At 40.5% G+C, this 26,158-nt stretch overlaps 1 protein-coding gene across 1 annotated transcript in view; it reads left to right on the top strand.

Annotated features, from left to right (window-relative positions):
- The first annotated feature begins 1,388 nt into the window (after nucleotides 1–1,388).
- The window catches only part of dock9b (dedicator of cytokinesis 9b), a 46,526-nt gene continuing 21,756 nt past the window's right edge, over nucleotides 1,389–26,158 (top strand). The window contains exons 1-32 of the mRNA XM_053498664.1: nucleotides 1,389–1,626; nucleotides 4,589–4,705; nucleotides 6,037–6,126; nucleotides 8,153–8,235; nucleotides 8,466–8,535; nucleotides 9,393–9,488; nucleotides 10,618–10,752; nucleotides 12,114–12,288; nucleotides 12,537–12,592; nucleotides 13,973–14,047; nucleotides 14,165–14,305; nucleotides 14,460–14,675; nucleotides 14,786–14,908; nucleotides 16,238–16,320; nucleotides 16,411–16,533; nucleotides 16,663–16,742; nucleotides 17,013–17,197; nucleotides 18,186–18,251; nucleotides 18,378–18,470; nucleotides 18,754–18,865; nucleotides 18,958–19,076; nucleotides 19,238–19,327; nucleotides 20,731–20,823; nucleotides 20,945–21,060; nucleotides 21,235–21,304; nucleotides 21,456–21,581; nucleotides 23,279–23,350; nucleotides 23,494–23,640; nucleotides 23,753–23,836; nucleotides 24,889–25,000; nucleotides 25,151–25,329; nucleotides 25,426–25,524. Coding sequence (XP_053354639.1) covers nucleotides 1,576–1,626; nucleotides 4,589–4,705; nucleotides 6,037–6,126; nucleotides 8,153–8,235; nucleotides 8,466–8,535; nucleotides 9,393–9,488; nucleotides 10,618–10,752; nucleotides 12,114–12,288; nucleotides 12,537–12,592; nucleotides 13,973–14,047; nucleotides 14,165–14,305; nucleotides 14,460–14,675; nucleotides 14,786–14,908; nucleotides 16,238–16,320; nucleotides 16,411–16,533; nucleotides 16,663–16,742; nucleotides 17,013–17,197; nucleotides 18,186–18,251; nucleotides 18,378–18,470; nucleotides 18,754–18,865; nucleotides 18,958–19,076; nucleotides 19,238–19,327; nucleotides 20,731–20,823; nucleotides 20,945–21,060; nucleotides 21,235–21,304; nucleotides 21,456–21,581; nucleotides 23,279–23,350; nucleotides 23,494–23,640; nucleotides 23,753–23,836; nucleotides 24,889–25,000; nucleotides 25,151–25,329; nucleotides 25,426–25,524 — 3,477 coding nt within the window. The 5' untranslated portion in view covers nucleotides 1,389–1,575. The remainder of the gene's footprint in view (nucleotides 1,627–4,588; nucleotides 4,706–6,036; nucleotides 6,127–8,152; nucleotides 8,236–8,465; nucleotides 8,536–9,392; nucleotides 9,489–10,617; nucleotides 10,753–12,113; nucleotides 12,289–12,536; nucleotides 12,593–13,972; nucleotides 14,048–14,164; nucleotides 14,306–14,459; nucleotides 14,676–14,785; nucleotides 14,909–16,237; nucleotides 16,321–16,410; nucleotides 16,534–16,662; nucleotides 16,743–17,012; nucleotides 17,198–18,185; nucleotides 18,252–18,377; nucleotides 18,471–18,753; nucleotides 18,866–18,957; nucleotides 19,077–19,237; nucleotides 19,328–20,730; nucleotides 20,824–20,944; nucleotides 21,061–21,234; nucleotides 21,305–21,455; nucleotides 21,582–23,278; nucleotides 23,351–23,493; nucleotides 23,641–23,752; nucleotides 23,837–24,888; nucleotides 25,001–25,150; nucleotides 25,330–25,425; nucleotides 25,525–26,158) is intronic.

Here is a 26,158-nt window from a genome sequence, read left to right as displayed (position 1 = left end):
AGGACTGTGTTCTGCTATTCTGCACAAATGCTCAAAAGTCCCGGTTTGACTTGAACGCCTTTCGTATGAACATTTACTGTCAGCATTATGGATTTTACAGATTTGAATGGGGGGTTCTGGCCGTTGTTTGAGAATCGGTTCTAAGAGAATCATGATGCATTAAAGACGGCCATTCATTTTTTGTTTCTATTTCATGTTAACAGCTGTGGTTTAGAGCCATGGGGCGTGAAACTCCCCCTGTGGCCTTTGTATATGCGTGTGTGCGTGCATGTGTGTGTGTGCGTGTGTGAGAAAGAGCGAGAGAGAGACACATATAGGGTCGTGAATGTTTTGCTTGAGTTTTGCGAGCCCCGCCCTGGCGCTCGGCCAGCGGGCCCCTCACGAGTCTAACTAATCATTACGTCAGCTAGCGTGATTGCGCAATTGGGTGGAGTGGGCTACAGTATGTGTGTGTGTGCACGTTTGCATGGACGGACATCTGGTCCGCACTCGCTTTATCCTCACCGGTGCTCACACAAGTGCGTTGCTCGTATGTCCACAATAATCAGGTGACCCAGTGTTGGATCGGTGGATGTGATTTGACCTTTGAACTCAAAGTGTGTGTGTGTCTAAATGTCTGGATGTCTAAATATCATCTCTGTCTGAAAAATCGGGGCAGGTTTAATGGAGCTAAAGCGTCCGAGTGTCTGGTGACCTTTTAGAAATATGTCACCGTACATAACTCTAGCAGATAAACCCTGTGTGTGTGTGTGTGTGTGTGTGTGTGTGTGTGTGTTGACTTGTATTACTGGAATTCTTTTTTTCAGAGGTCTACTTTAGTAATAATGCTACTGTTAATGTTAAAACTTTGGTCCTATGAAGCCCCTGACAGCGGAGACTCCTTCCTCGGACGTCCTCCTTCTGGACCAATCAGAAGCGAGAACACGAGCGCCGCGTGAGACAGAATCGGACTTCATCACTAAGCAGTGTGACGTGTGATATGATTATCTCACAGCTGGCGTGTCATCGCTCCGGCAGGATCCACACGTGCAGTACTGGACTTTTCCATTGTTTTGTTCTTCCACTTTTAGCGTTTCAAAAGTCTTGGCACCCTCATAAACAGTTTTCGGGTAACTTGCAAACTCTACAAACTGGTAAAGTAGATCTGTACAAGATAAAGGTAGTGTGTGTGTATGTGTGTGTGTGTGTGTGTGTGTAAAAAAAAAAAAACCCCACAACAATAGCCCCCACACACGCTCACTGGTATCTCGGTGCACACGCACACACACACACACTCGCCAGAACAGCTGGACGAAGGAGTGGTTATGGAGCAAGGGAGGGGGTGTGTGTGCTATAAAGACAGATTTGCAGAAGTCCACATGCATATTGAGCCTCTGAGCCAGCGAGAAGGAAGTGGGTTATAAAATTCAAAGAAAGACAAGTTTGTGGTGTGTGGTGTGTGATGTAGTAGGCAGTGTGTGGGTGTATGGGTGTGTGTGTGTGTGTGTGTGTGTGAAGAGCATCACAGCGAGAATTATGAGCCAGGCGTCTGGAGCCCTTTAGCCCGCGCACGCTCAGGCTGGATCCAGGGGTTTGATGAGTGTGTGTGAGATGGAGGTAGAAGGCGAGGAGGAGATGCTGGAGGAGGTAAGTGTCTCTGAACTTCTCATCACGTCACACTCTAAGCTGAATGTGTAAGGAGTGATACACACCGCGTCATGCGGTTATACTGTAGGGAAACTATCGGGTGCTGTAACTGGAGACTCCTTCTTTAAATCCAAATGCTGGTCATGATGATGTGGAGTGTGTGAGTGGGTCAGACGGGCCAGAGTGCTGGGGCACACTCAGGCGAACTTCACCTTAGTTCGAGCAAATCAGAAACATCATCTCCTCACTCTGTAATCCTGCACTGAGGCACACCAGAGCTCTCATCTATAACAAACCAGCAGGGATCCGGTGCGAACGAGTACTTCTGGCACTCTGGGTACTCCGTCTATACAGTATTTGTGTAGATGTGTGGGTATGTACTGTATATATATAGAGAGAGAGACCCTGACTGTAGAAGCAGCATTGTGTTTAATAAACAACACTACACAGAAAGTGTGTGTGTGTGTGTATATGTACTGTGTGTCCTAGGGAAATGAAATGGAATATGCTTTATATTGATAAATAAAAGATTTTCAGGAACACATTCAAACGACTATAGATTGAATTTTATAACCGATCTCACAAACGTTCAGTTCGCTCAGCGTCTGGGACACGACAGACGTCCAGTCTGCAGTCCAGCTCCAACGCATTCACCTTCGGCGAGTCCGTCACGTGCTCGACTGTAGCGCGGGGGTTTTCAGCCCCATCACCCCCCCCCCTCGCCCCCTCCCAAACGCGAACATTATGCTTGTCGACTTCTCAGCCAGTTTTTAAACACTCCATCTTCAAGTTTATGTTCAACACAAAATTAAATGTAAAACGTTGAACTTATTTCGTTTTTACACACCTCGTTAAAAAATTGAGATAATTACAGCGAGAATTGGTCACGTTGTTAGGCTATGAAATTATGTTGCATTTTTTGTGACACCTTTTGTGTGTGTGTGTGTGTGCGTGTGTATGCGTGTGTGTGTTTTTGTGTATGTGCGTGTGTGGGTGTATGTGTCTGTATGTGGGTTCTCTTTTGTCTTTCGTCTGTTCCCTTTCAGGGGTCACCACAGAGAATTATCTGCCTCCATCTAGCCCTGATGTGTCTGTATGTGTGTGTGTGTGTGTGTGTGTGTGCATGGTTGTATGTATGTGAATATATGTGTATAAAGTATGTGTATATGTCTTTATACCTGTGTGTGTGTGTGTGTGTGTGTGTGTGTGTGTAGGTGTATATGTACAGTGTGTATGCAAAAGTTTAGGCACCCCTTTACATTACATGCACCCACAGTGCCATAATAATGTTTTGATTTTTTAAAATCTTATTTCAGTTTATGGCATAAAAAGTAACTATACATCAATGTTTGCTTAAAATATTATGCTTTTTTTTTACTGTGTTAACATCTTTTCAATTAAAAAAATCATAAAATTCTGTTATTTATCAAGGGGTGCCTAAACTTTTGCATAAGACTGTATGTACAGTATGTATGTATTTGTGTATACAGTATGTGTATGTGTCTTTATACCTGTGTGTGTGTGTGTGTGTGTAGGTGTATATGTACAGTGTGTATGTATGTATGTGTGTATGTGTCTTTATACCTGTGTGTGTGTGTATACAGTATGTATGTATGTGTGTATGGATGTATGTGTCTTTATACCTGTGTATGTGTGTATGTATGTACAGTCTTATGCAAAAGTTTAGGCACCCCTTTACATTCCATGCACCCACAGTGCCATAATAATGTTTTTATTTTTTTTATCTTATTTCAGTTTATGGCATAAAAAGTAACTATACATCAATGTTTGCTTAAAATATTGTGCTTTTTTTTTTTTCATTTCCAAGACTGTATTAACATCGTTTCAATTTAAAAAAATCATAAAAATCTGTTATTTATCAAGGGGTGCCTAAACTTTTGCATAAGACTGTATGTATGTATGTATTCGTGTATACAGTATGTGTATGTGTCTTTATACCCGTGTGTGTTTGTGTGTAGAGTGTCTTCCACTCAGTTTAGTTGACTTTCTAGACCCTGTCATTAAAAGTAGCTTTGTAGTTATTAAACACAATACACAGAAAGTGTGTGTGTGTGCATGTGTGTGAATTTTTGTTCACAAGAAATCATCACACCGACACGCCTTCGACAATCAACATTTTTTCCCTCACTGAAATCCGTGAACAGTTTTTGCTTTTCTCAATGTTTACTCACTAATATACATACTGTAGGGGATCAGGACAAACAGTACAGTACAGTGTGTGTGTGTGTGTGTGTGTGTGTGTGTGTGTGAAGGAAGCGCTTCCCCCATTTTCCCACCGTCATTTTCTCTCGAATCGTGTCTTTACTCTGAGTTTAGAGTCTCATCGCTGTAGCCGTGAGGTCACACTAAGGCTTCCCTTCGCTCCTATTGGACGACACTGAGTGCCGGTGGTGGTTGTAGCCAATCAGAGAGCTTGTGAGCTCATGGTGCCTGGTACAGTTAAACACAATACTCATTCAGATTTACTGTCTCTCTCTCACACACACACACACGCGTAAATGAAAAAAAAAAATTAAAAAAAATTATATCTTAAGTGGACGTTTCGGTGCTGTGCCCAAATTCTTAAATAATGTTATTCAATTAAATGTCCACAAACTGTTCGTAATCAAGAAAAGAAAAGAAATGGACAAAATAAAGTGCTTTGTCTGTGTTTCAGCGTTCCTCATTCAGTTTGCAATAAGAGTTCATTTGGATTCAAAGTTAGAAAGGTTAAGCATAAGTGTATGTGTGTGTGTGTGTGTGGCGGAGTTTGAGGTGGGGTTTATGTTAAAGTTGGAGTTTTTATGAAAATGTACTACTCAAGTACAAATTCCTGGAAATGAACAGATTACTATGGAACTTGTTCATAACATCCATTAGAGTGTGACTTTGAGTCTCTGGCTCTAAATTTAGAGTGTGTAAATATATGTGTGTGTGTGTGTGTGTGTGTGTGTTTTATCAGGTGAAGCCGAAGCTGTTCGAGCCGCTAGACTATGAAAGCGTCCTGGTGCAGAGGAAGACCCAGATCCTCAACGATGTCCTCCGGGATATGCTGCAGTTCCCCATTGATGACTTTCAGGTCCAGCATTTTATTTGCTTTTTCATTAACAGATCTATTGGCACCCTTTCAATTAATCTCATTAGGTTCAACTTTGCATGACAGCAGATATTAATGTTAACTTGATTTGTGGACATGTATTTCCTGACCAAATTTGAAGACACTCCAGACTCCTCCTGAGTATGCAAACGTTCTGCAGCTAGCAGTGTTGTCTATGGAATTGTAGGACAAACTCACAACCTGTTCTAATTATCTTTAATGGATTTTACCTGCTTTGACATATACAGCATTTAGTTTTTTTACCTGCTCAAACAGACTATATATATACCGTATATAAGATGCGGTGGGACGGTGGTGTAGTGGTTAGCACTGTCGCCTTGCACCTCCAGGGTCCGGGTTCGATTCCCGGCCAGGCTCGATTCCCGTCTCTGTGTGCATGGAGTTTGCATGTTCTCCCCGTGCTTGGTTGGTTTCCTCCGGGTACTCCGGTTTCCTCCCACAGTCCAAAGACATGCAGGTTAGGTTGATTGGCGTTTCCAAATTGCCCGAAGTGCGTGTATATGTGTATGCCCTGTCCAGGGTGTACCCCGCCTCGTGCCCTTAGTTTTCTGAAATAGACTCCAGGCCCCCTGGATACAGGATAAAGCGGTATACTGTAGAAGGTGAGTGAGCGAGTGTATGAGATGCCATTTTAAATCTAAAGCCTGGTCGCTCCAAATATTCACTTGCTTTACTTCATTTCTATCGACTTTCCTTAACCGTAAATGTTTATATTAAGGAGCATGTAAATGGAGATGCTTGAGAGTTGTAAGTGTTTCTCAGGTTATGATAACGATGAAGTTTGTATTTACATTTAGAGTTAGAGTTTGGCAGACACTCTTATCCAGAGCAACTTAAAAAAGTTTCCTCCATTCGATAGATTCTTACTCATTACTAACTAAGTATGCTTTAATTATATATATAAAATATCTAAGAAACAGGTTGGTCTATAGTCGTCAGTTAAAGTTTGCTGCACAGTCTAGACGCATGTCATCCTCGATCCCTGAGAGATGTTGGGACCAGCCGATCAGTGCTGGAGCATCGGAGGGAACTCGGTGCGGTGCAGTTCTGTTATTGTGATAAACGTTTATAAAAAATCTTGGTTAGTGATCAATGCTCCAGTACCGTGCTCATCTAAAAAACTACCATAGTAGGACAGAACAAGACGAGGAACTTACGGGAAGGGGAAGACAATGGACAGAAAAATGACCTCAAGTCATGACGTGCAGAGAACGTAGTACTTCTTTTCTATTTGACTCTTTTGTGTTGTGTGTGTGTGTGTGTGTGTCTTTGTGTGCACGTGTGTACTGTAGATGTGCAGTGTGAAGCGACAGGGCAGGACTCTGTACCCCACTGTCCCTGAGGGAGCGGAGAAAAGCGCCAGCAGTCTGTTTGTCCAGGAGGTGAGACAAGAAAAAGGAACAAAGAGAGTGTGTGTGTGTGAGAGAGAGAGAGAGAAAGAGAGCGATAGAGTGGATGGGAAATAAAACTGATAAGGTCATCATGAGTGGCTGCACACTCGCCAGCTCAGCACCAGACACTTCCCCGGGTTTCGAGAGTCCGAAAACACCTGCATGATCCCCTCACCATCCTTCTCCTCCTCCTCATTCTGTGGAAACCTGTTTCTTATAAATCATCCATAAGCACTTAGCAGATCATCGCGCTCGTTTGGAGAGCTGAGAAAACATTAAACGTTAAAATCGATGTTTATATAGAGACGATGTCATCGTCTGGGAGTACCGCGCAAATAAATCCAGACAGGAACGAAAATCTGCCGTGAGTCTGGGCCAGAAATCAAAAGCTGTTTAAACAAATAAAAATCTCTCGACATCATCACGGAGATTATTTTAGCGTTAAAGTCGTAATCGAGTGCCTGGTGAAAATATGCTGTTGGCTGCAACATCTAGCTGAAATGTTCCCAGCTTTGTGGTTAGCTTAGCCATCCTTACGTTTGATCTGTTAGCAAGCTAGCTAATGTTAGTCTTTATATTACAGAATGTAATAAAAACCAAGCACTAGCAAAGCTAACTTTAAGCGAACTATCTTGTTTCTAGAAACCAGGTTCGGTAGTAATTGATCCAACAGTAGGCTAATTATTATATAAATACTTATCTAATGTTATTAGCAAGACAGGCATCATTAATAAATTAATAATTATTTAAATTAAACTAGTAGAATCTAGCAAGCTTGTTAAGTTTTGTTTATGTAAAACATTAGCCAATGTTGTTAGCTGCCACGCTAGCTAATATTGGGTTAACCTTTACATCATACAAAACTATAGACAATGTCAGTACCAAGCTAGCTATCATTAAGCTAGTAAACTAGTTTATTGTGTAAAATAGTAGCTAGCTTACATTGGGTAAACTTCTATATCACATAAACCAGTAGTCAGTGTCACTCGCTAACATCAACCATTATATCATCTAACTCAGTGTGTAATTTTGCTGGTAATTTAGCTGTCGGTAAACTAATTTACTGTGCAAACAAGTATATAGCAAGCTTTAATTAATCCATATTAAGCTAAATATTAGTTTTTGTAAACCAGTGGCATATGTCACTAGCACGCTAGCTAAGATTAGCCTAACGTTTACATTATGTGAACCAGTAGTCAATGCCACTACCAAGCTAGCTATAAATTAGGCTAATTAGGTTAATAAGTAAATTACTAGCTACAGTGGCTAACACTGGGTCAACTCCTATATCACATAAACCACTAGTCAGTGTCACTGGCTAACATTAAGCTATTTCATAGTGTAAACAATAATCAAATGTTAGCCAATATTAGAATTAATCTACACTATTATTTTAACAAGCAGCATCTAGTACTAGGTACCAAGCTAGCTAACCTTGTATTAAAGTATTGTAACCCATTAGCTAATGTTGCTAGCCAGCTAACTCGCATTACAAAAACAACAAAAAGGCCCGTGAGCCTGAGGTCCAAGTTAAAGAGTGCTGAATAAAAACAGCGGAAGAAAGGAAATGAAAATAGCAGTGAATAGCTTTATTGAAAATTAGCTGTAGTAATTATTTCAGAATAACATCTGATATGCTGGTGGTTAGCATTACCCCCCTGCACCTCCAGGTCTGCGTGCATGGAATTTGCTGGTTCTCCCCCATCAAAGCTTGATGGGTTTCTTCCGGGTACTCTGGTTTCCTCCCACGGTCAAAAGCCATGCAGGTTAGGTTGATTGGCGTTCCCAAGTAGCCTGTAGTCTGTGATGGACTGGCACCCCGTCCAGGGTGTAAGGGTGTACTCCGCCTTGTGCGCCAAAAGGCGTCTCCTGGAATAGGATAAAGCGGTACAGACGATGAGTGCGTGAGTGAGTGACATCTGATACTGTATGCTTATGTTATTAGAGTTGTTATTCTGTGTGTGTGTGTGTGTGTGTGTGTGTCTAACATTTGCAAATGTCTACACTTTCCCAACAGTGCATCAAGACGTACAACTCAGACTGGCATGTGATTAACTACAAGTATGAGGATTATTCTGGAGATTTCCGTCAGCTGCCCAAGTACTTAATTACTATCTATCTATCTATCTATCTATCGATCGATCTATCTATCTATCTATCTATCGATCGATCGATCTATCTATCTATCTATCTATCGATCGATCTATCTATCTATCTATCTATCTATCTATCTATCTATCGATCGATCTATCTATCTATCGATCGATCGATCTATTACATACAGTACACACACTTGTGCTTTATAGTAACTGTTTCTCTGAATCTTACAGTAAAGTCCTCCGGCCTGAGAAGCTGCCATCTCACGTGTTTGAGGTTGATGAGGATGCAGAGAAGGATGAGGTAATAAACCATATGCTTAAAAAAAAAAAAAGAAAACTAAAAATGAACATCCTGACAAAGAGAAAATAACACAGTGCTGCTGAGGTGTGTGTGAGTGTGTGTGGGGGTGTCAAAATGTAGCTAAACTTTCTCAACCTCAATAAAACAGCACTTCCCGTTTGCTCAGTTTTAAAAAAATTAAGTATGTGTGTATATATATATATATATTTATGTGTGTGTGTGTGTGTGTGTGTGTGTGTGTGATATGTATATGTACATGTATATGGTATATGTATATATATATATATATATATATATAAACAGATGGATAAATATAGTTTATTAAAAAATATTAATAATTAATTTGGAATATATACAGTATATATATATATACAAGGTGACACAAAATAACGGGAATTGTTTTAATGCGTATTGGTAGCCATAAGCAGGTGGTAGCACTGCAAGTAGCAAGTAGCAAGTAAACACTCCGCCATTTTAGTAATCATGGATCAGGGAAACAGGCAATAAAATTAATTTCTTTCATCACTTCTAGTTTCATTGGATTGTAAAAAAGTTCCTGTTTTTTTGTGTCACCCTGTATATATATATACACAGTTTATCCCAACAGTGAAGAGATTTATAAAATGTAGTGCAGCTTTGCATCAAACTTCTGTTGCCAGCTGTTCTTCACCACACGATCAGCTCATTTTGTATTTATTAATACTTTTAATATGCTAACTGTATAGTTTATAATTATTTGAGTTTCACCTCGGACTGTTACAAACCACTACGACTGGAGACTCCTTCCAGAAATGTTACTTTGTAACACTTTGTGTTCGTTTTAATTTACCTTTGTTGTGTACTTTATGTCTTTTTAGGACACATCGTCTCTGGGCTCTCAGAGAGGCGGCGTGTCCAAACATGGCTGGCTTCACAAAGGCAATATGAACAGCGCCATTAGTGTCACAATGAGGGTGAATAATCTCTCTCACGCACACACACACACACACACACACGGATATCCAAAAACATGGTTTAATCCTATCACAGTACTAAGTACAGTACTACAGTAAGCCATGATTTAAAACATCACAGCAGGTGAGGAAGATGAATAGACCCAGGCTGTAGAGCAGCAGACAGCTGGCACGTAGAGGGCAGTGGAAGGACAGCCAACAGGCACTTAATCATGCTCCTCATTAGTTTTTTGTTCATTTCTAATGCCAGCCAGTAAGACACTTCATCATGTTTTCTCCGATGCAAGGGCACCCTGGACTACGTTTCATCGATTGTACAGTATTAGCACCCTAGGAGGCACTTTATCCCATTTAATTTACTGTATTGATGCCCTAGTTGGCACTGCCCATTTTGTCCACCATACAGGACATATTTGCACCCTGGACAGCCCTTTGTCACTTTTTATCCATCACATTGGCACACTATAGTGCACCCTTTATTCACTGTATTGGTTTCTAAAAATGCACTTTATTACATTTTACAGTATCTACCTTCTCGGCACTCACATTTTATCTGCTGCATTGTGTCATTGTACGTATTTGGACCCTAGAAGGCACTTTTTATCTATTGTGTTGGCACATTAGGGAGCACCTTATCACAGTTTATTTACCATGTTGGCACAGTAGAGGTAGCGCTTTATAACATTTTATAAACCTTACTGACACTCTAACAGACACCGTATTACAGTACATTGGATCTACTGTACCATATTATCACCCTCAGGGGCACTTCATCACATTTACATCCACTGCATTGGCACCTTAGACAGCAATTTATCACATCATCTACCTTAGGGCAACCCTAGATGGCACTTTATGATATTTTAACTAATATATTGTTTAGATGGAACTTTTAGGTCATGTTTTAGGGACCCTAGGGGCTGTGATTTTCAGCCACAGAGAAATCAGGGGGGAAATCCTCATGCCTGAGTGCTTAACTTGACCTTGTCTTTGAGCCAGGTCTATCTGACTTCCTGTGCACTTTCCCACACTCACAAAACTTAATATTAACACGTGAGCTTATGGGTCATTTTTTTCTTTAACACACTTTAGTCTCTCTGTGTTTATCTGTTACTCGTCCTCCGTCCAGTCTTTTAAGAGGAGATTCTTCCAGCTGGTGCAGCAGGGTGACGGATCCTACAATCTGAACTTCTACAAGGATGAGAAAGTCTCCAAAGAGCCCAAAGGCACTATCTTTCTCGACTCCTGCATGGGGGTGGTCCAGGTACAGTATGAAGACCATCGTTACATAGCAAGCATGCTCAGTTACAGTACGAAGACGTTTTATATCTAAATAAAAATAAAAAAAACTTTGAGTTACAGTAGGGTCGGCGATGTAAGGATGAAGCTGATGCGCTGCAGTGGCTGAGCCGCATTATTGAAAGATGTAGTGCATAATGAGCAGCAGTCTTTTTTTTTTATTGTGGTTGCGTCTTTGCTTTTGGTTTCAGCACTCGCAGGACGGAGGCTTACTGCGGAGGAAGTCAAGCGCCCTCTGAAACTTTAAAACTGTTTGGTGCCTAAAATATTATAGAACAGATTAGTTTATAGTCGTGACCAAAAGTTTTGAGACACAAATATTAATTTCAAATATTGAAGTCAGTGATCTTTTGATCAGATGTTATTATGGGATACTGAAGTATAATTACATGTATTTCATCGTCCAAGGCTTTTATTAACAATAACAGTACATCAAGTTCATGCAAAGAGTAAATATTTGCAGTGTTGTTCCTTTTTCAAGACCTCTGCAATTCTCCCTGGCATGCTGTTCCACATCCTGACAGATGGTGCAGCCCTCTTGCATCATCAATGCCTCTTGAGGATCGACCACAAGTTCTCAATAGGATTAAGTTCTGGGGACTTTCCTGGACATGGACCCAAAATTTCGATGTTGTGTCCCACGAGTCATTTAGTTGTCACTTTTGTCCTATGGCAAGGAGCTCCATCATGCTGGAACTGGCAGTGTTCATCACCAAATCTTGGATGGTTGGGAGAAGTTACCCCAGGAGGATGTTTTTGTACCGTTCTTCATTCGAGGCTGTGTTCTTAGTCAACATTGTGAGTGAGCGCCCTCCCCTGGCTGAGAAGAAACCCCGATGAACGATCTCAGGATGTTTTACTGTTGGCAAGACACAGGACTGATGGTGGCCCAGAAGTTGAGGTCTTGAAAAAGAAGCGTCAACACTGCAAATACGGACTCTTTACCGCGTAAACCTCATGTAATTGTCAATAAAAGTTCCGAATTACGTGTATTTCATTATACTACAGTAGCGTCTAATAAACAGATCTAAGACACTGATGCAGCAGACTTTGTGAAAATTAATATTTGTGGCCAAACAAACTTTTGTGTTTGTCTTCTGTTTGTGTGTTGAGCGTCCACCTTGAATGAGTGGTTACTATAGAAGCAGTAACGAACGCATCACTGTAGACCTGCACTATGGAGAATTAATCAACACCTTCTGGCCAATCAGAATCCAGGATTAAGCAGCACTGTGATATGTATACTAAATGTATAGTTGGAGTATTTATTTGGTTTTCATTTATGGCATTGTGTGTGTGTGTGTGTGTATGTGTGTGTGCGTGTAGAACAGTAAAGTGCGGAAATTTTCCTTCGAGCTAAAGATGCAGGATAAAAGCACGTACCTGCTGGCTGCCGACAGCGAGGCTGAGATGGACGACTGGATCAACATCCTGAACAAAATCCTGCACAGCTGCTTTGAGCTGGCCATGCTGGAGCCACGGAACGGAGACCTGCACGACGGTGTGTGTGTGTGTGTGTGTGTGTGTGTGTGTGTGTTTAGCATTTTCTAGCACCCTCATGTATTACACCAGAGGATTAATACTCTGTCCAGGAAGGTCCACACAAGGGCATAAAGTATATTTCTAATATGAAGGGCGTTCAAATCAAACCGGGACTTTGATTTAAGTTACAGCCTCATTTCCCGTTGTGTGTGTGTGTGTGTGTGTGTGTGTATCTAATATGTACAATGTTTTTCTTCTGTGTTGCAGATGACGAGTTGGGAAAATCTGAAATTTCATCTGAGAACTTTCAGGACAGTTTTCAGGTACAGTAGCTGATACACTTCATACATCAGGATGTTTAGGATCTTAACCACTCTGGATTGTCTTAGAAATTGAAATTCGTGAATATGAGTCACATATTCATTTATTTAATACGTGTCCCTGATTTTTTTTTACAAATTTCACATGATAGTTTAAAGACGTATTAGGTTTTTTATTTATTTCGTGCTCGCGGATGTGCTTGTAAAATGCTTTTCGGACTGTAATCGTCTGGATCAAATACCATGAACATCTATAAAAGGAATTTTTAAAATTATTTTTTGGGAGAAATTACATGAAAGCAATTAAAATTAAGTAATCAAAATTTATTTGGGAAGAAAAACCTAATGCAACTTAATGTTCCTTCTTTAATCTCAGTTTTTCTGACCCAGCTATTATAAACCAGCTCCAGTCACATGACAAAAGTTTGAAAATTTAAAAAAAATTGAAAAATTTTTGAAAATTTTGAAAATTAAAAAGGCTTCAAGTTTTTTCTCTTATTTGATCATTAATTATTGGAGGATTGTTAACGTGACACAGATTGTTTTAAATAAATTATTATTTTAATCGTCATTTAACCATTTAGCTGTTACAAGAATTATATATTCATTGCGATTCTTTGAAGTGAAATTTAAATATTCATCCTTAAAAATTAAAAAATTCATCCTTAAAAAATGCTTTTAAGACCAGGGGCTAATTTAAGACATCGTTTTTAGGCCATTTTTATCTCCATTTGGGAGAAGCCATGCGATAAATATGACTCTATATGCTAAATTCTTTCCCACTGTAAGAACTCTTTTAAGAAATTTTTGGAAATTTTCTTTTCATGATTCTTAACCCCAGCATGAAACAATCTTCTAGCGCTCTACACTGCTATAAGGCAAGGCAAGATTATTTCTATAGCACATCTCATACACAGTGGTAATTCAAAGGGCTTTACATAAAAGAGAAGAAAATAATCATAAAAAGAAATAGAAAATAATAGCACTCAAACTTTTTTTAATTATTTAAATTTGATTTAGAATAAAAATAAAAAGAGTTTGTAATGATGCTTTCAAAACTACTTAAAATTAGATTTAGAATAAAAATAAAACGGTTAAAAATATAAGGCAAATCTTAAATACATTGCGGTCAGTTCGGACGGGGCACAGCGCTCATTCGGTAAACACACAGCTAGACGGATGAGTTTTACGTCTAGATTTAAATGTGACTAATGTTTTGGCACATCTGATCTCTTCTGGAAGCTCTTCAGCGTAATGGCTGCTGTATAATCAGTTCTAACCTTTGGATCATTTTATTTCGTTTTATTTTTTACAGTAATTCACTTTGCTGTTTTTGCTTTGTTTATTAACTGATTTTCTTTCTTTTTTTTTTTTTTTTAACAGACGGCTCGAGACATTGAGTCTAAGATGCGCAACGAAACACGCCTCAAACTTTTCACCTTGGATGCGGACACGCAGGTGACCTGACACTGGAGACTCCTTCCCTTTATAATAGCTATTACAGTGCTCTCAGATTGTCTCAATATCACCTTATTGTGTGTGTGTGTGTGTGTGTGTGTGTGTGTGTGGGCACAGAGGCTGGATCTGTCAGGCATCGAGCCGGATGTGAAGCAGTTTGAGGAGAAGTTCGGGAAGAGGGTCCTCGTCAGCTGTAACGATCTGTCCTTTAACTTACAGAGCTGCGTGACGGAGAGCGAGGACGGGCCTACCACTAACGTACGGCACAGATCACACCCTCACGTGGCACACGTTAATATAACACACGCACAGTGCGTGATGTCTGTGGAGCTTTGTTTCACAGGAGTACACTAAACTGTAAAGCTGTAATTACACACCAGGGTGTGAGTTTGTCTTTTTGTTCTCGTCGCAGGTGGAGCCGTTCTTCATGACTCTCTCGCTGTTCGACGTGCAAAACAGCAGGAAGATCTCCGCCGATTTCCACGTGGACCTCAATCACCCGCTGGTGCGCGCCATGATCCCGCCACACTGCCCCGTGACTAACGGACAGGCCGGAGATTCGCCCGCTGAACAGGCGCGCGCCGAGCTGAACGGGCTGACAGAGGGGGCGCTGCAGTACCCCACCCAGGTGAGCGGATATAATCGCTCAGTCGGTCGCGTGAGCTCCAGATATCCGGTATACAGTATGTGCGGATGTGGTGTTTGTCGTCACGTGTACAGTCTGTGCGTGTTTGACAGGGCGTGTTCTCTGTGACGTGTCCGCACCCCGACATCTTCCTGGTGGCGCGGATAGAGAAGGTGCTGCAAGGGGGCATTACGCATTGTGCCGAGCCGTATATGAAGAGCTCTGACTCTGCTAAGGTACTGATATCACACGCACACACACACACACACACACACACACACACACACACACACAATCTTAAAGGAATCCTGTAGCCTCTGTCTAAAGCATCTGTAGTGTAAGTGACGTGACCTCAGACGTGAAAATTTATTATTTAATTAGAATGAGGAAAAAGGAAACAATTTTTATTTTCAATAGTTATTGAAATATAATAAACATGTTCGTCAAATTATATGCTTATTGCATTGTTGTTTATTTATCATCAAGATGTGGAGTATTTTAAAAATTATTTATGAGAACTGTTTTTTCTTCTCATAAGGAGATTTTTTTTTTAAATAGCAAAGTCTCATTCATGTGTTTAGACATAATTTAGATTATATATGTTAAACTAGCTTTTATTTAAACTTTTATTATTATTATTATTATTGTTATTATTATTGTTAGTATTAATAGTAGTATTTTGGGGCAATAATAACAATAATATTTTTTTTAACAGCCCCAATATAAGGGGTCTTCCAAACGGTTGAGATGTCACTTTATGGTAAAAGTATCAATACACATACAGTACAAGCAGCAAAAAATAAGTAAAATTAATACATATTTTATATATATTTTTTATTTTATAGCTATATAACATTTTTAAAAATTATTCAAAACTTATTACAAAATGCTAACTTTTTGTGGTGCAACAGTCCAAATGTTTATTGGGCGAGAAGCTCCTCCTCTGGCTCTCTGAGTCGGCTTCAGGGAGCCGTAGCGCTTTCCTGACTACAACAGAGAGAACAGTCCATTACTGGGTGGCCTCGGTCCAGGTCCTGGCCTTGGTCCATCAGCGCTTGCTGTAGATTGAGTGCAGGTCAGTGACCTCGGTGTGGATGATGCGCTGAGCCGATCGCATCGCCCCCTGTAGATCTCGTCTGTCCTGCGTGGTTCTGTTCCCAAACCAGGTGGTTTTGCAGAAGCAAAGAGTTAATGTTCCTAAGCAACTAAACGACACGCAGTATCTAGTGTTGTTTCTTTTTTTTTCTTCCATGTAGCATAGCATACTGTGCCTCAACCAACTGGTAGAGATGGGCCAATCAGGTTGTGTTTGATGCATTTTTCAACAACATATAGTGACTCAAAATGTGCGCCAAAACGTTGAGGGTTAAACTGCGAGTTAAAAAAATCTTCCAATGAACAGGGGTTTCGACTAAAGAGTTTCCTGCAGCTTAAAGTAGAGCACTACGATTATTCTCCTATAACAGTGCGAATCTGAGTGCTTTATTGGTTCTGATAAAACCCTCAATGTCTTGTAGTGACTTTGCTATGAAACGCTGATCTTTTTATAATGGATTATTGCTCAGGTTGCTCAGAAGGTGCTGAAGAACGCCCGGGTGGCCTGCAGCAGGCTGGGACAGTACAGGATGCCCTTCGCCTGGACCGCCAGGTCAGACTCTCACTGCTTAGAAGATTTAAGTCTTTTTAAGATTTAGGATTTCGTTAGCTTCTGTATTGTTATTTGTGTGTGTGTGTGTAGACCCGTGTTTAAAGACGCCTCAGGGACTCTGGACAAAAGCGCCAGGTTCTCCGCTCTCTACAGGCAGGAGAGCAGCAAACTCTCAGACGAGGATCTCTTCAAACTTCTGGCTGATTTCAGGAAGTTAGTAACCTTAGTAGTCTCAGGAGCTGAGATCTCATCAGCATCGTTCGTAATGAGAACTCGTTATTGAGGTTGATTTTTCGACTCGGATCTGTATGGAGCAGTGTTTCTGTTTGCGTTCACACACAGACCTGAGAAGATGGCCAAGCTTCCTGTCGTTCTGGGAAACCTGGACGTGGCTGTCGACAGCGTCGCGCCTGATGTCATCAGTAAGGTTTTATTTTTATTACATTCTACTTCACATTTTGTAAATATTCCGTCATTTTTAACGCTTCTTTGAAAAAAGTTCAAGCTGTGAGTTTTTTTTTTTTTTTTTAAACACATTGCAGTTCACCCCATGGGCAGCAGAGGGCATTAAAGAGCACAAACTGCAGTTTTACATGAACTGTAAATTTTTTTGTCATGTGTACTGTATGCTTGTAATCTAATAATTAGTATCTCTCTTTCTTTCTCTCTCTCTCTCTCTCTGTGTTGGTCAGATTGTGTCACCTCCTCCTACATCCCTGTGCGTCCCTTCGAAGGTACTGAACGTGTGATTCTGTTAGAGGTCGAGGAGTTCGTACCCTGCATCGCTAAGTGCTCGCAGCCCTTCACCACCTACAACAATCACCTTTACGTCTACCCCAAACACCTCAAATACGACAACCAGAAAGCCTTCGCCAAGGTAAAATCCCATCCTACTCTATAAGCACCTCAAGGGTTCGATGGGGCAGACGGACATGAATTACATCAAACTGTGAAACTCTCAAACTTTACTTTAATTACAATAATCTTATTAGATTAATTCCCCTTTATTTTAAACTTGGATTTGAATTACACTTGAGGATTATTACACTAATTTGGCATTTCAGAAACAGGGAGAAATTCTATTTTAATGCTTTTCAGTTAATATTACTGTTGTCTGATTTAAGTTAAGCTTTAAGAGAACCAAAGGTTTTAATCTCAGGTCAAGGATTTAATTCAAACTCATAAAACTCATCAATTCAAAGGTATTAATCCCAATTTAAGGTTTTAATTTTCGGCTCAGGAGTATTAAATCCTCAGCAGGGTTTTAAACCCATGTCAAGGTGTTAATCCAGACGTACTGTAAATGAAAGTCAAGGTTCCAATCTCTGTTCAATACGTTAATCCCATGTCAAGGTTTTAATCCCATGTCTAACCGCTTGGCAAGGTTTAATCCCTGGTCAAGGTTTTAATCGGTGAGGTTTTTAATCTCTGGTGATAGTCTTAATCCCTGGGCAAGGTTTTAATTCTAGTTCAAATTTTTAAACCAATATCAAGAGTCAAGGGTTTAATTCCAATTTAAGGTTTTAATTCCAGGCCAGGGTTCCAAACCCTCTGCAAGGTTTTAATCCCCGGTCAATGTTTTAACCGGTGAGGTTTAAGATTTTTTTTTTTTAATCCTATCTCAAGGTTTTAATTCCAGGACAACGTCTTAATCCCTGGGCGAGATTTTAATCCTAGTTCGAATTTTTGAACCGATATCAAGGTTTTAATCTAATTTTTTTTAGTATATTATTTATTAAAAAGTTTAGTTTTAGTTTCTGCAGCAGCAGCAGGCGCTAGTCAGTGTCCAGTATCGTCCTCCAGTATCGATTTGTTCTGACGTGGATATTTCACCGTGTAAGGAAATCTGACTCTGTGTGTTTCAGGCGAGGAACGTTGCAGTGTGCGTCGAGTTCAGGGATTCAGACGAGGACGATGCAAAGCCACTTAAGGTGTAACCTCACACACATAACGCCCTTTATCGGTTTTATATATATCCCACTAATGCCATCTTGATTTATTTATGCCATATAAAGTGTATAGAGTGTGTGTGTGTGTGTGTGTGTGTGTGTGTGTAGTGTATCTACGCCCGTCCAGGAGGTCCTCCCTTCAGCACTCACGCCTATGCGGCAGTGTTGCATCACCAGCAGAACCCAGAGTTCTATGACGAGGTGAGATCCCTGCAGATTCACGTACAGAGACATACAGATGTGGATTATTAAAGCTGCAGTGTGTAACTTTGCCTCTCCATGCTAAAGACATAAGAAGTGATTTTAAGCACTGATTAGAAACATGGGACAATAGACAATTCTTCATAAATTGCTGGCATGTACAGTATGTCTCAGAACCCCCCGGGCCATTAAAAAGAAGTTACATACTGCTGCTTTAACGGTTGTGATGTACAGATGTTTGAAAGTTCTAGGTAATTAAAAGTTATGATATTTCGCGTGTCAGATTAAGATCGAGCTTCCATCTCAGCTTCACGAGAAACATCACCTGCTCTTCACGTTCTACCACATCAGCTGTGACAGCAGCGCAAAGAAGCGTGACGTCGTAGAGACACCAGGTACCTCGACGACGGCATGGTGTGCGTTGGGTTCGGTTCAGAAGAACGCTTTATTGTTTTTATTAAACATGACGTTGCTCTGTCCGTATCAGTGGGGTCTGCGTGGTTGCCGCTGCTGAAGGACGGCCGAGTGAGCGAGAACGAGCAGCACATCCCAGTGGCGTCGAATTTACCTCCGGGATACCTGAGCAGCCCCGAGGGGGTTAACAGGGTGAGGACCGAGCTAGACATTTGAACTAGACATTGACATGTGTATATATATAGAATATAACTTTTCATTTTGTTACATCACAGTGCTGCTTAAATTCCTCACAATAATACACGTAACACAGATGAAGGTTATGACATACGATGCTGTGATTGTTTGTACAGCAGCACTCTGGACCGGAGGTGAAATGGGTGGACGGAGGGCGTCCTCTCTTCCGAGTGTCCACGCACCTCGTCTCCACTGTGTACACCCAGGTAACTAGGAGAGACATCACTATCGTCTTCTGCTTCTTTATCATTTCAGAACATGGCCATGTCCAGGAATTAAACTGAGGATTGTTGGTTAACTACTCGAATGCTGCACTCGGTGGGAACAATCTAATCATCTTATTTAAATGAAATCTGTTTGCTAATTTGTGCTTTAGTTTTTTGGAAGTGCATTTTTCTAGCCAATCAGAACACAGGAAAAGTAACTTCCCTGAAAAGTGGCGTCTAGGATCCAATTCTTCCTCTGAAATGATGTCATACCAGGTCAAATCAAAAAAGAAAAACAAGTCTGGTGTGTGTTTTTCATATTTTGCCTTTTACACACATTGGAGATCCATCAATAATAGGTGCTCTTTAAATCCTAATGTTGCATCCTGACAATGATGAAGTGAAAATCTGAGTCTGTAGAATCTTTCTGTGTTTCATTCATTCTTTTTTTTTATTCTTCTCGTTTTTTCTGTCCATGCGTAAGAGCAGTAATATTATAGGCGGATCGACAGAATTTTTAGATTTTTTTCTTGATCTCATTTTCGCTGTTTAATATTATATAATAAAATATTAAAATCCTAAAGGTTCAAGGTGCAGTAGTACACAATTCATTTAACTCAAGTGAAAGCAGAGAAACAACAGGTCAAATATTACGCAAGTCAAAGTAGAAGTCGTTGTCTATGTACATTTCTATTTGAGAAAAAAAAAATACTAAAAGTAACAAGTTGTGTACACCTGCTACATGATCAGGTGTTTCACACAGGGAAGGCAAACCATGCAATTACATATAATAGTCAGCAGGGGGTGATATAACCACTTCAAATGCACACACCTCTGTGGTTATTTATGCACAAGTGCAGTGAAGTAGAAAGTACAGATATTTGTTGTAGTTGAGTAAAAGTTAAAAAAAAATCCACTAATAAAACTACTCAAGTGAAATCGATGCATAAAAACGAACTAAAAGTAAATGTGTTTAGTTACCTTCAACCTCTGGGTTTTGACTTGATCTAAATAAGGTGCTGTTTCTGAAGATATTGCACTTTCTTTAAATATGTCAAGCTAGAGAATGACTGAGTCATGTTGTTGTTTTTTTTCACAAAATCATGTAAAACTTTCTCTATCAGGGAAAAAGTGAAGTGTTCATGTGATTTATCTTATTACATTATTTCATAGATTTGTCTTCAGATGATGGCGCTGGACCTCGGCTTTGCTTGTCCTTCTCAGAAACTGACATTGTTTCCCTGTTTTCTCTGTATAATGAACGTAATTCCTCAGGGGTCAATTAATAATTGAACAAATTATTATTATTATTAATATTAGCCTTAAACCCGTTAATTGATTTATAATTTACATGAGCTCCTCTTGTGAAGCTCCTCCCACTTAAACCTTGTGTCCATGTTTAGGATCAGCACCTTCATAACTTTTTCCATCACTACCAGAAGATGGAGTCTGGATCCGTCCAGGCCACAGAAGGAGATCTGGTCAAGTACCTTAAGGTGAGAAGTCATTATGTTACACTTTTAATAGGATGATCATAGAATGGAAAATAAATCACTGAATATGTTAAAAAACATCCCCCCCCCCCGCCCCAACGTTCTGTCATTCTGTCACCGTCAGAGTCTCCACGCCATGGAGGGTCACGTGATGATCAAGTTCCTGCCGACCATCCTGAACCAGCTGGTGCGCGTCCTGACGACGACTAATCACGAGGACGTGGCGGTGAACACCACCAGGTGGGAGTGAAGAAAGTCAGAAGAGCAGAAATAGATCTTAAAGAAATATGTGGAAAGGTTGTGTGTGTATCTTTATGGAATGATGGTTTAGATCCAGATTGCATGGTAAGCCTATAGCATATTTAGAATTGCATGTGTGTATTTTAAATGCAAGATGTGTATGTGTGTGTGCAGGGTGATGGTGCACGTCGTAGCCCAATGTCACGAGGAGGGCCTCGAACACTACCTCAGATCTTATGTCAAGGTAAAAGTGTGTGTCATTTGTAAATGATAACTCCTGATTTGATTACATCTAATCCAACATTTTATTACAGACTCTACTTTCATTTCTCACCGTACCTCTGATTGTTTAATGTGTGCTTGTGTGTGTGTGTGGTTTTTTCCCTCTCGTGCAGTTTGTGTTTAAAACAGAAGCCTCCTCAGCCGTAAACAGTAAGACGGTGCATGAGGAACTGGCCCGAGCCATGACCACCATCTTAAAGCCTTCGACTGATTTCCTCACCAGCAACAAACTCCTCAAGGTACTCCGTTTATCACATGCACACGGCACACACACACACATATTTATCCATATGTATCTGTTATATGTAACCTTACTCGCATACCTTGATTTACTAAATACATTTAAACGTTCAGTCAAACCGAGACCACGTATTCTTGTTATCTTGGTACAGCATTTGTCTATAACTTCAGATCCTCTTATATATTCAAGCCCCTAACCCATTTTGTATAATAAATTTATGTATGCATTAGTAAAACGTATATAAAAATATAAATTATGTTTGAAAACAGATTTGCTAGTTCATAAGTTAACTTTGTAGTGGACTATAAAAAAAAATGTAGAAAAGCAAAAAGCTAATAGTCACAAATATACTGTTATTTGCATTCGCTGAAAACCACAACAATCACTAAATGTAATATTCTACTGTTATTCACATTGTGTAATTTAAGCTAACCCAAAGTAGCGCCATTTAACTAATCACTATTGCTCATGAGGTGATTGCGCGATGTGATGCTAGCGAGTAGCACGAGAACAGATCTAGCGCGACTGTCCCGAAGTTAGCAAACAGTTTAAACAAAAGCACTTAAACTATACAACTTTTACACGATAAAGAGATACTGTTTTTACTGACCCTGCTGACGTTTCGTCATCCGTAACACTAACATGTTTTCATTTTAAGTGTTCGTGCATGACTGTGGTACTGACATGCCATGAAAGCTCGGTCTTGCAAAGCGTGCAGGTTACCGTCTATTTAGAGGGGTTAAATGTAAATCGCTCCCATACCTTGGAGGACTCGGGGCGCACGCTTTTTCCTGCAGACGCTTCTGTAACCTCCATGCGCGAGCAGCTGTGTATCTGTTTCTATCTTTGTGTATTTGTGCATCTTGTGGTCGCGCTCCTCAGTGACGTGAGCAGCCCAACTAATCGATAGTGCAATTCGTTGACAACGAACTTCATTATCGATAATTATCGATTTTATCGATTAGTTGTTGCAGCCCTAGTCTCAATAGCCCACTCATAACTCTACCCATGACCCACCCCTAAATCTATCCATAACCCCACCCCTAAATCTATCCATAACCCCACGCCTAACTCTATCCATAACCCCACCCCTAAATCTATCCATTACTCCACCCCTAAATCTATCCATAACCCCACCCATAACTCTACACATAACTCTACTCCTACTGTAAATCTATTCATACTGTAACCCCACCCCTAAATCTGTCTATAACCCCACCCCTAAATCTGTCTATAACCCCACCCCTAAATCTATCCATAACTCCACCCCTAAATCTATCCATAACTCCACCCCTAAATCTACCCATAACTCCACCCCTAAATCTATCCATACCACACCCCTAAATCTATCCATAACCCCACCCCTAAATCTATCCATAACCCCACCCATAAATCTATCCACAACCCCACCCATAAATCTATCCATAACCCCACCCCTAAATCTACCCATAACCCCACCCCTAAATCTCTCCAAAACCCCACCCATAAATCTACCCATAACCCCACCCATAAATCTACCCATAACCCCACCCCTAAATCTAAAATTTATACACTTGCAGTTTTGCTTTTAAACTTTTAAACATTTTTATCTGCTACTTTAATTTTTAATTCCATCTGTTTAATGCGTGTTAGTGATTTCCATTGTTCCATCAGATTAATGTGTACAGTATGTGTGTGTGTACGTGTGCGTTACAGTACTCCTGGTACTTTTTCGAGGCCTTAGTGAAGTCCATGGCCCAGTATTTAATAGAAACCGGCAAAGTCAAAGTGAGTGGTTACAGCTACTTTATTTAATTCCTAGTTGTTATAATTCAAATATGTTTAATTGTTCTGTTTCACTTTTACTTCACATAATTTTAGCTAGAACTTTTGTGATAAACAGTGTTATTCTTATTTTTGTACTATTCCAGTTGTCGAGGAACCAGCGCTTCAGTGCTTCCTTCCACCACGCTGTAGAGACTCTGGTGAACATGCTGATGCCGCACATCACCCAGAAGTACAAAGACAACCTGGACGCCGCCCGCAACGCCAACCACAGCCTGGCCGTCTTCATCAAGGTGCTGGACGCAGGATGCCCGGGTTTGCTTTTTAGCAAAATGCACCTCAGTGTATGAGGTGTTAGAAATCAATATGTCTAACCAGATTCATTTTATGCCTCGTTTCAAACAGCGGTGTTTCACGTTGATGGACCGCGGCTTCGTTTTCAAGCAGATCAACAACTATGTGAACTGTTTTCTTCCTGGAGATCCCAAGGTACAGACTTATTACAAGTACAACAGAATACAGTATAACAATAAAGGAATAAAGCACTTAGTTGTGCTTTTATAGAAAAATTAATCAAAAGCAGCAACAGTGTGAATAAACTGCTTTGTTACTGCTACTGTACCATGGAAACATGATTATTTTTTTCCCCTTGTTTATGAAAGCAGTTTGGTAACAATTCCAATTATTTATAGGCTCAGAAATTACAATTTGTTTGTGTGTTTATTGGTCAAACCAGGACTTTTGATTGTGCAGAATACCACAACGGGGTTATGGGAGTACACACTTTATTTTTTTATAGAATCCGCGGCTACACTTATGTACTCATCCCAGCATGATCGGAAAGTCTGAAATGCTGGCCTCCCAGGAACTCCTTTAATGAATCAAACATGTAGAAATAGCTTGGAGCATGGATAGGACCGTACAAGGGATGTGGCAATAACTCCCAGCAAAGTTCCCGTAATGTGCAAGTGGTGTTGGTGAATGATTGTGTGTACAGTTCACGCAGACAGATGCATCTTATCCGCAAGTTGGTGACAAGTTCTCCATCTATTTTTAAGGATCAGGCGTTAGACTCGCTGAACGTTCACAGGAACGATGTTTTACGTACTTACTAAGAGTCTCATCAGCGTACTGTGGCCTGTTTTGGCCCTTTGACCCTTACCAGAAATTTTATGACCAGTCCCAGTTTGACTCGAACGCCCCTCATAGTAACATTTACCGTCTGCAAATCAAGTCAGTTCCTGTTCTTATTTACAGCCATAAAATGTTGCTCCCTCTCCAGCATCTTCTTTAATCTCTCTTATGAATTTATTTAAAAATAAAACATGGCTTCTTGTGTAAACTTAAACCTCCAGCATTACCTTTGACCTCTGACACTGGAGACTCCCTCTAAAAATGTTCAATACAGAAAGCTTTATTCTACCAATGATTACACATGTATCTCCCAGTGTACACAGGTTTTCTATGGACTTCCATGAATAATGAAAAAAATTCTTTATGGATAATGATTGGATCATTTTTCCTCTGTGTGTTTCTTACAGACGCTGTACGAGTTTAAGTTTGCGTTTCTTAGGGTGGTGTGTAACCACGAGCACTTTGTCCCACTCAATCTGCCCATGCCGTTTGGAAAAGGAAGGATCATGCGCTTTCAAGGTACACCCGCTTCCGGTTTTAATACCAATATCAGAACTCTAACAGATCATAAGCCTCTTATTAAATATGTTTTTTGTGACTTTGGTGATATAAGACCCTTAAATGTGATCATGCTTAAAATCCGACCCGCTCTCACACGCCTCCTTGCAGACCTGCAGCTCGACTACTCCCTGACTGATGACTTCTGCAGGAATCACTTCCTGGTCGGGCTCCTGCTGCGCGAAGTGGGCGGAGCTATGCAGGAGTTCCGAGAGATCCAACAGATCGCCATCAATGTTCTGAAGAGCCTGATGATCAAACACACGTTCGACGATCGCTACGCCTCCAAGGTTAGATCGTTTTACCCGAAACTGACACAACTGATGTTAAGTATAAGATAATACAACTTGTGTGTGTGTGTGTGTGTGTGTGTGTGTGTGCTTCAGAGTCAGCAGGCTAGGCTGTCCACGCTCTACCTGCCCCTGTTTGGACTACTTCAGGAGAACGTTCACAGACTGAATGTCAAAGAGATGTTCACCAATCAGGTACATCATTAATGAATGTTCATGAAACCAGACAGTTCCTGCTATTAGATTATGTTTAGTAGTGAGTAGCATTGGTCAAATTATCTTTGACCTTGAGTTTAATCGGTCAGATTAGTTTTGAGAGTAAGCAGATTATGTTAGATTATCTTTGGTAGCAAGCAGGATGGGGTAGACTAGAACAAGACTGGTCAGAATATCTCTAGGGCAAGGCAGAATCGTCCATATTATCCTTGGCCTTGAGCAGGATTGGTCAGATTATTTTGGTCTTGAGTATGATTTGTCAGATTATCTTTAGGACTGCAAGATTGGTCAGATTTTCTTTCAGAACAAGCAGTATTGGTCAGACTATCTTTAGAAGTGAGCAGGATTGGTTACATTATCTTCTGGAACAAGTAGGATTGGTCAGTGTCTGGCGTGTCTTTATCAGATTATCTTTGGTCTTGAGAAGGATCGGTCAGATTATCTTTAGAATTGAGTATGATTCCAGATTATCTTCTGGAACTAGCAGAACTGGTCAGATTAACTTTAGGACAGCGTAGGATTGGTCATATTATCTTTGGTCCTGAGCTGGATGGGACAGATTATCTTTAGGACTGAGCAGGATGGGACAGATTATCTTTGGTCTTGAGCAGGA

Source organism: Clarias gariepinus, chromosome 6, assembly GCF_024256425.1.
Source record: "Clarias gariepinus isolate MV-2021 ecotype Netherlands chromosome 6, CGAR_prim_01v2, whole genome shotgun sequence".
NCBI classification, from domain to species: Eukaryota; Metazoa; Chordata; class Actinopteri; order Siluriformes; family Clariidae; genus Clarias; species Clarias gariepinus.
Note: the sequence above shows the minus strand (reverse complement) of the source record. Positions and strands in the feature narration are given on the sequence as shown.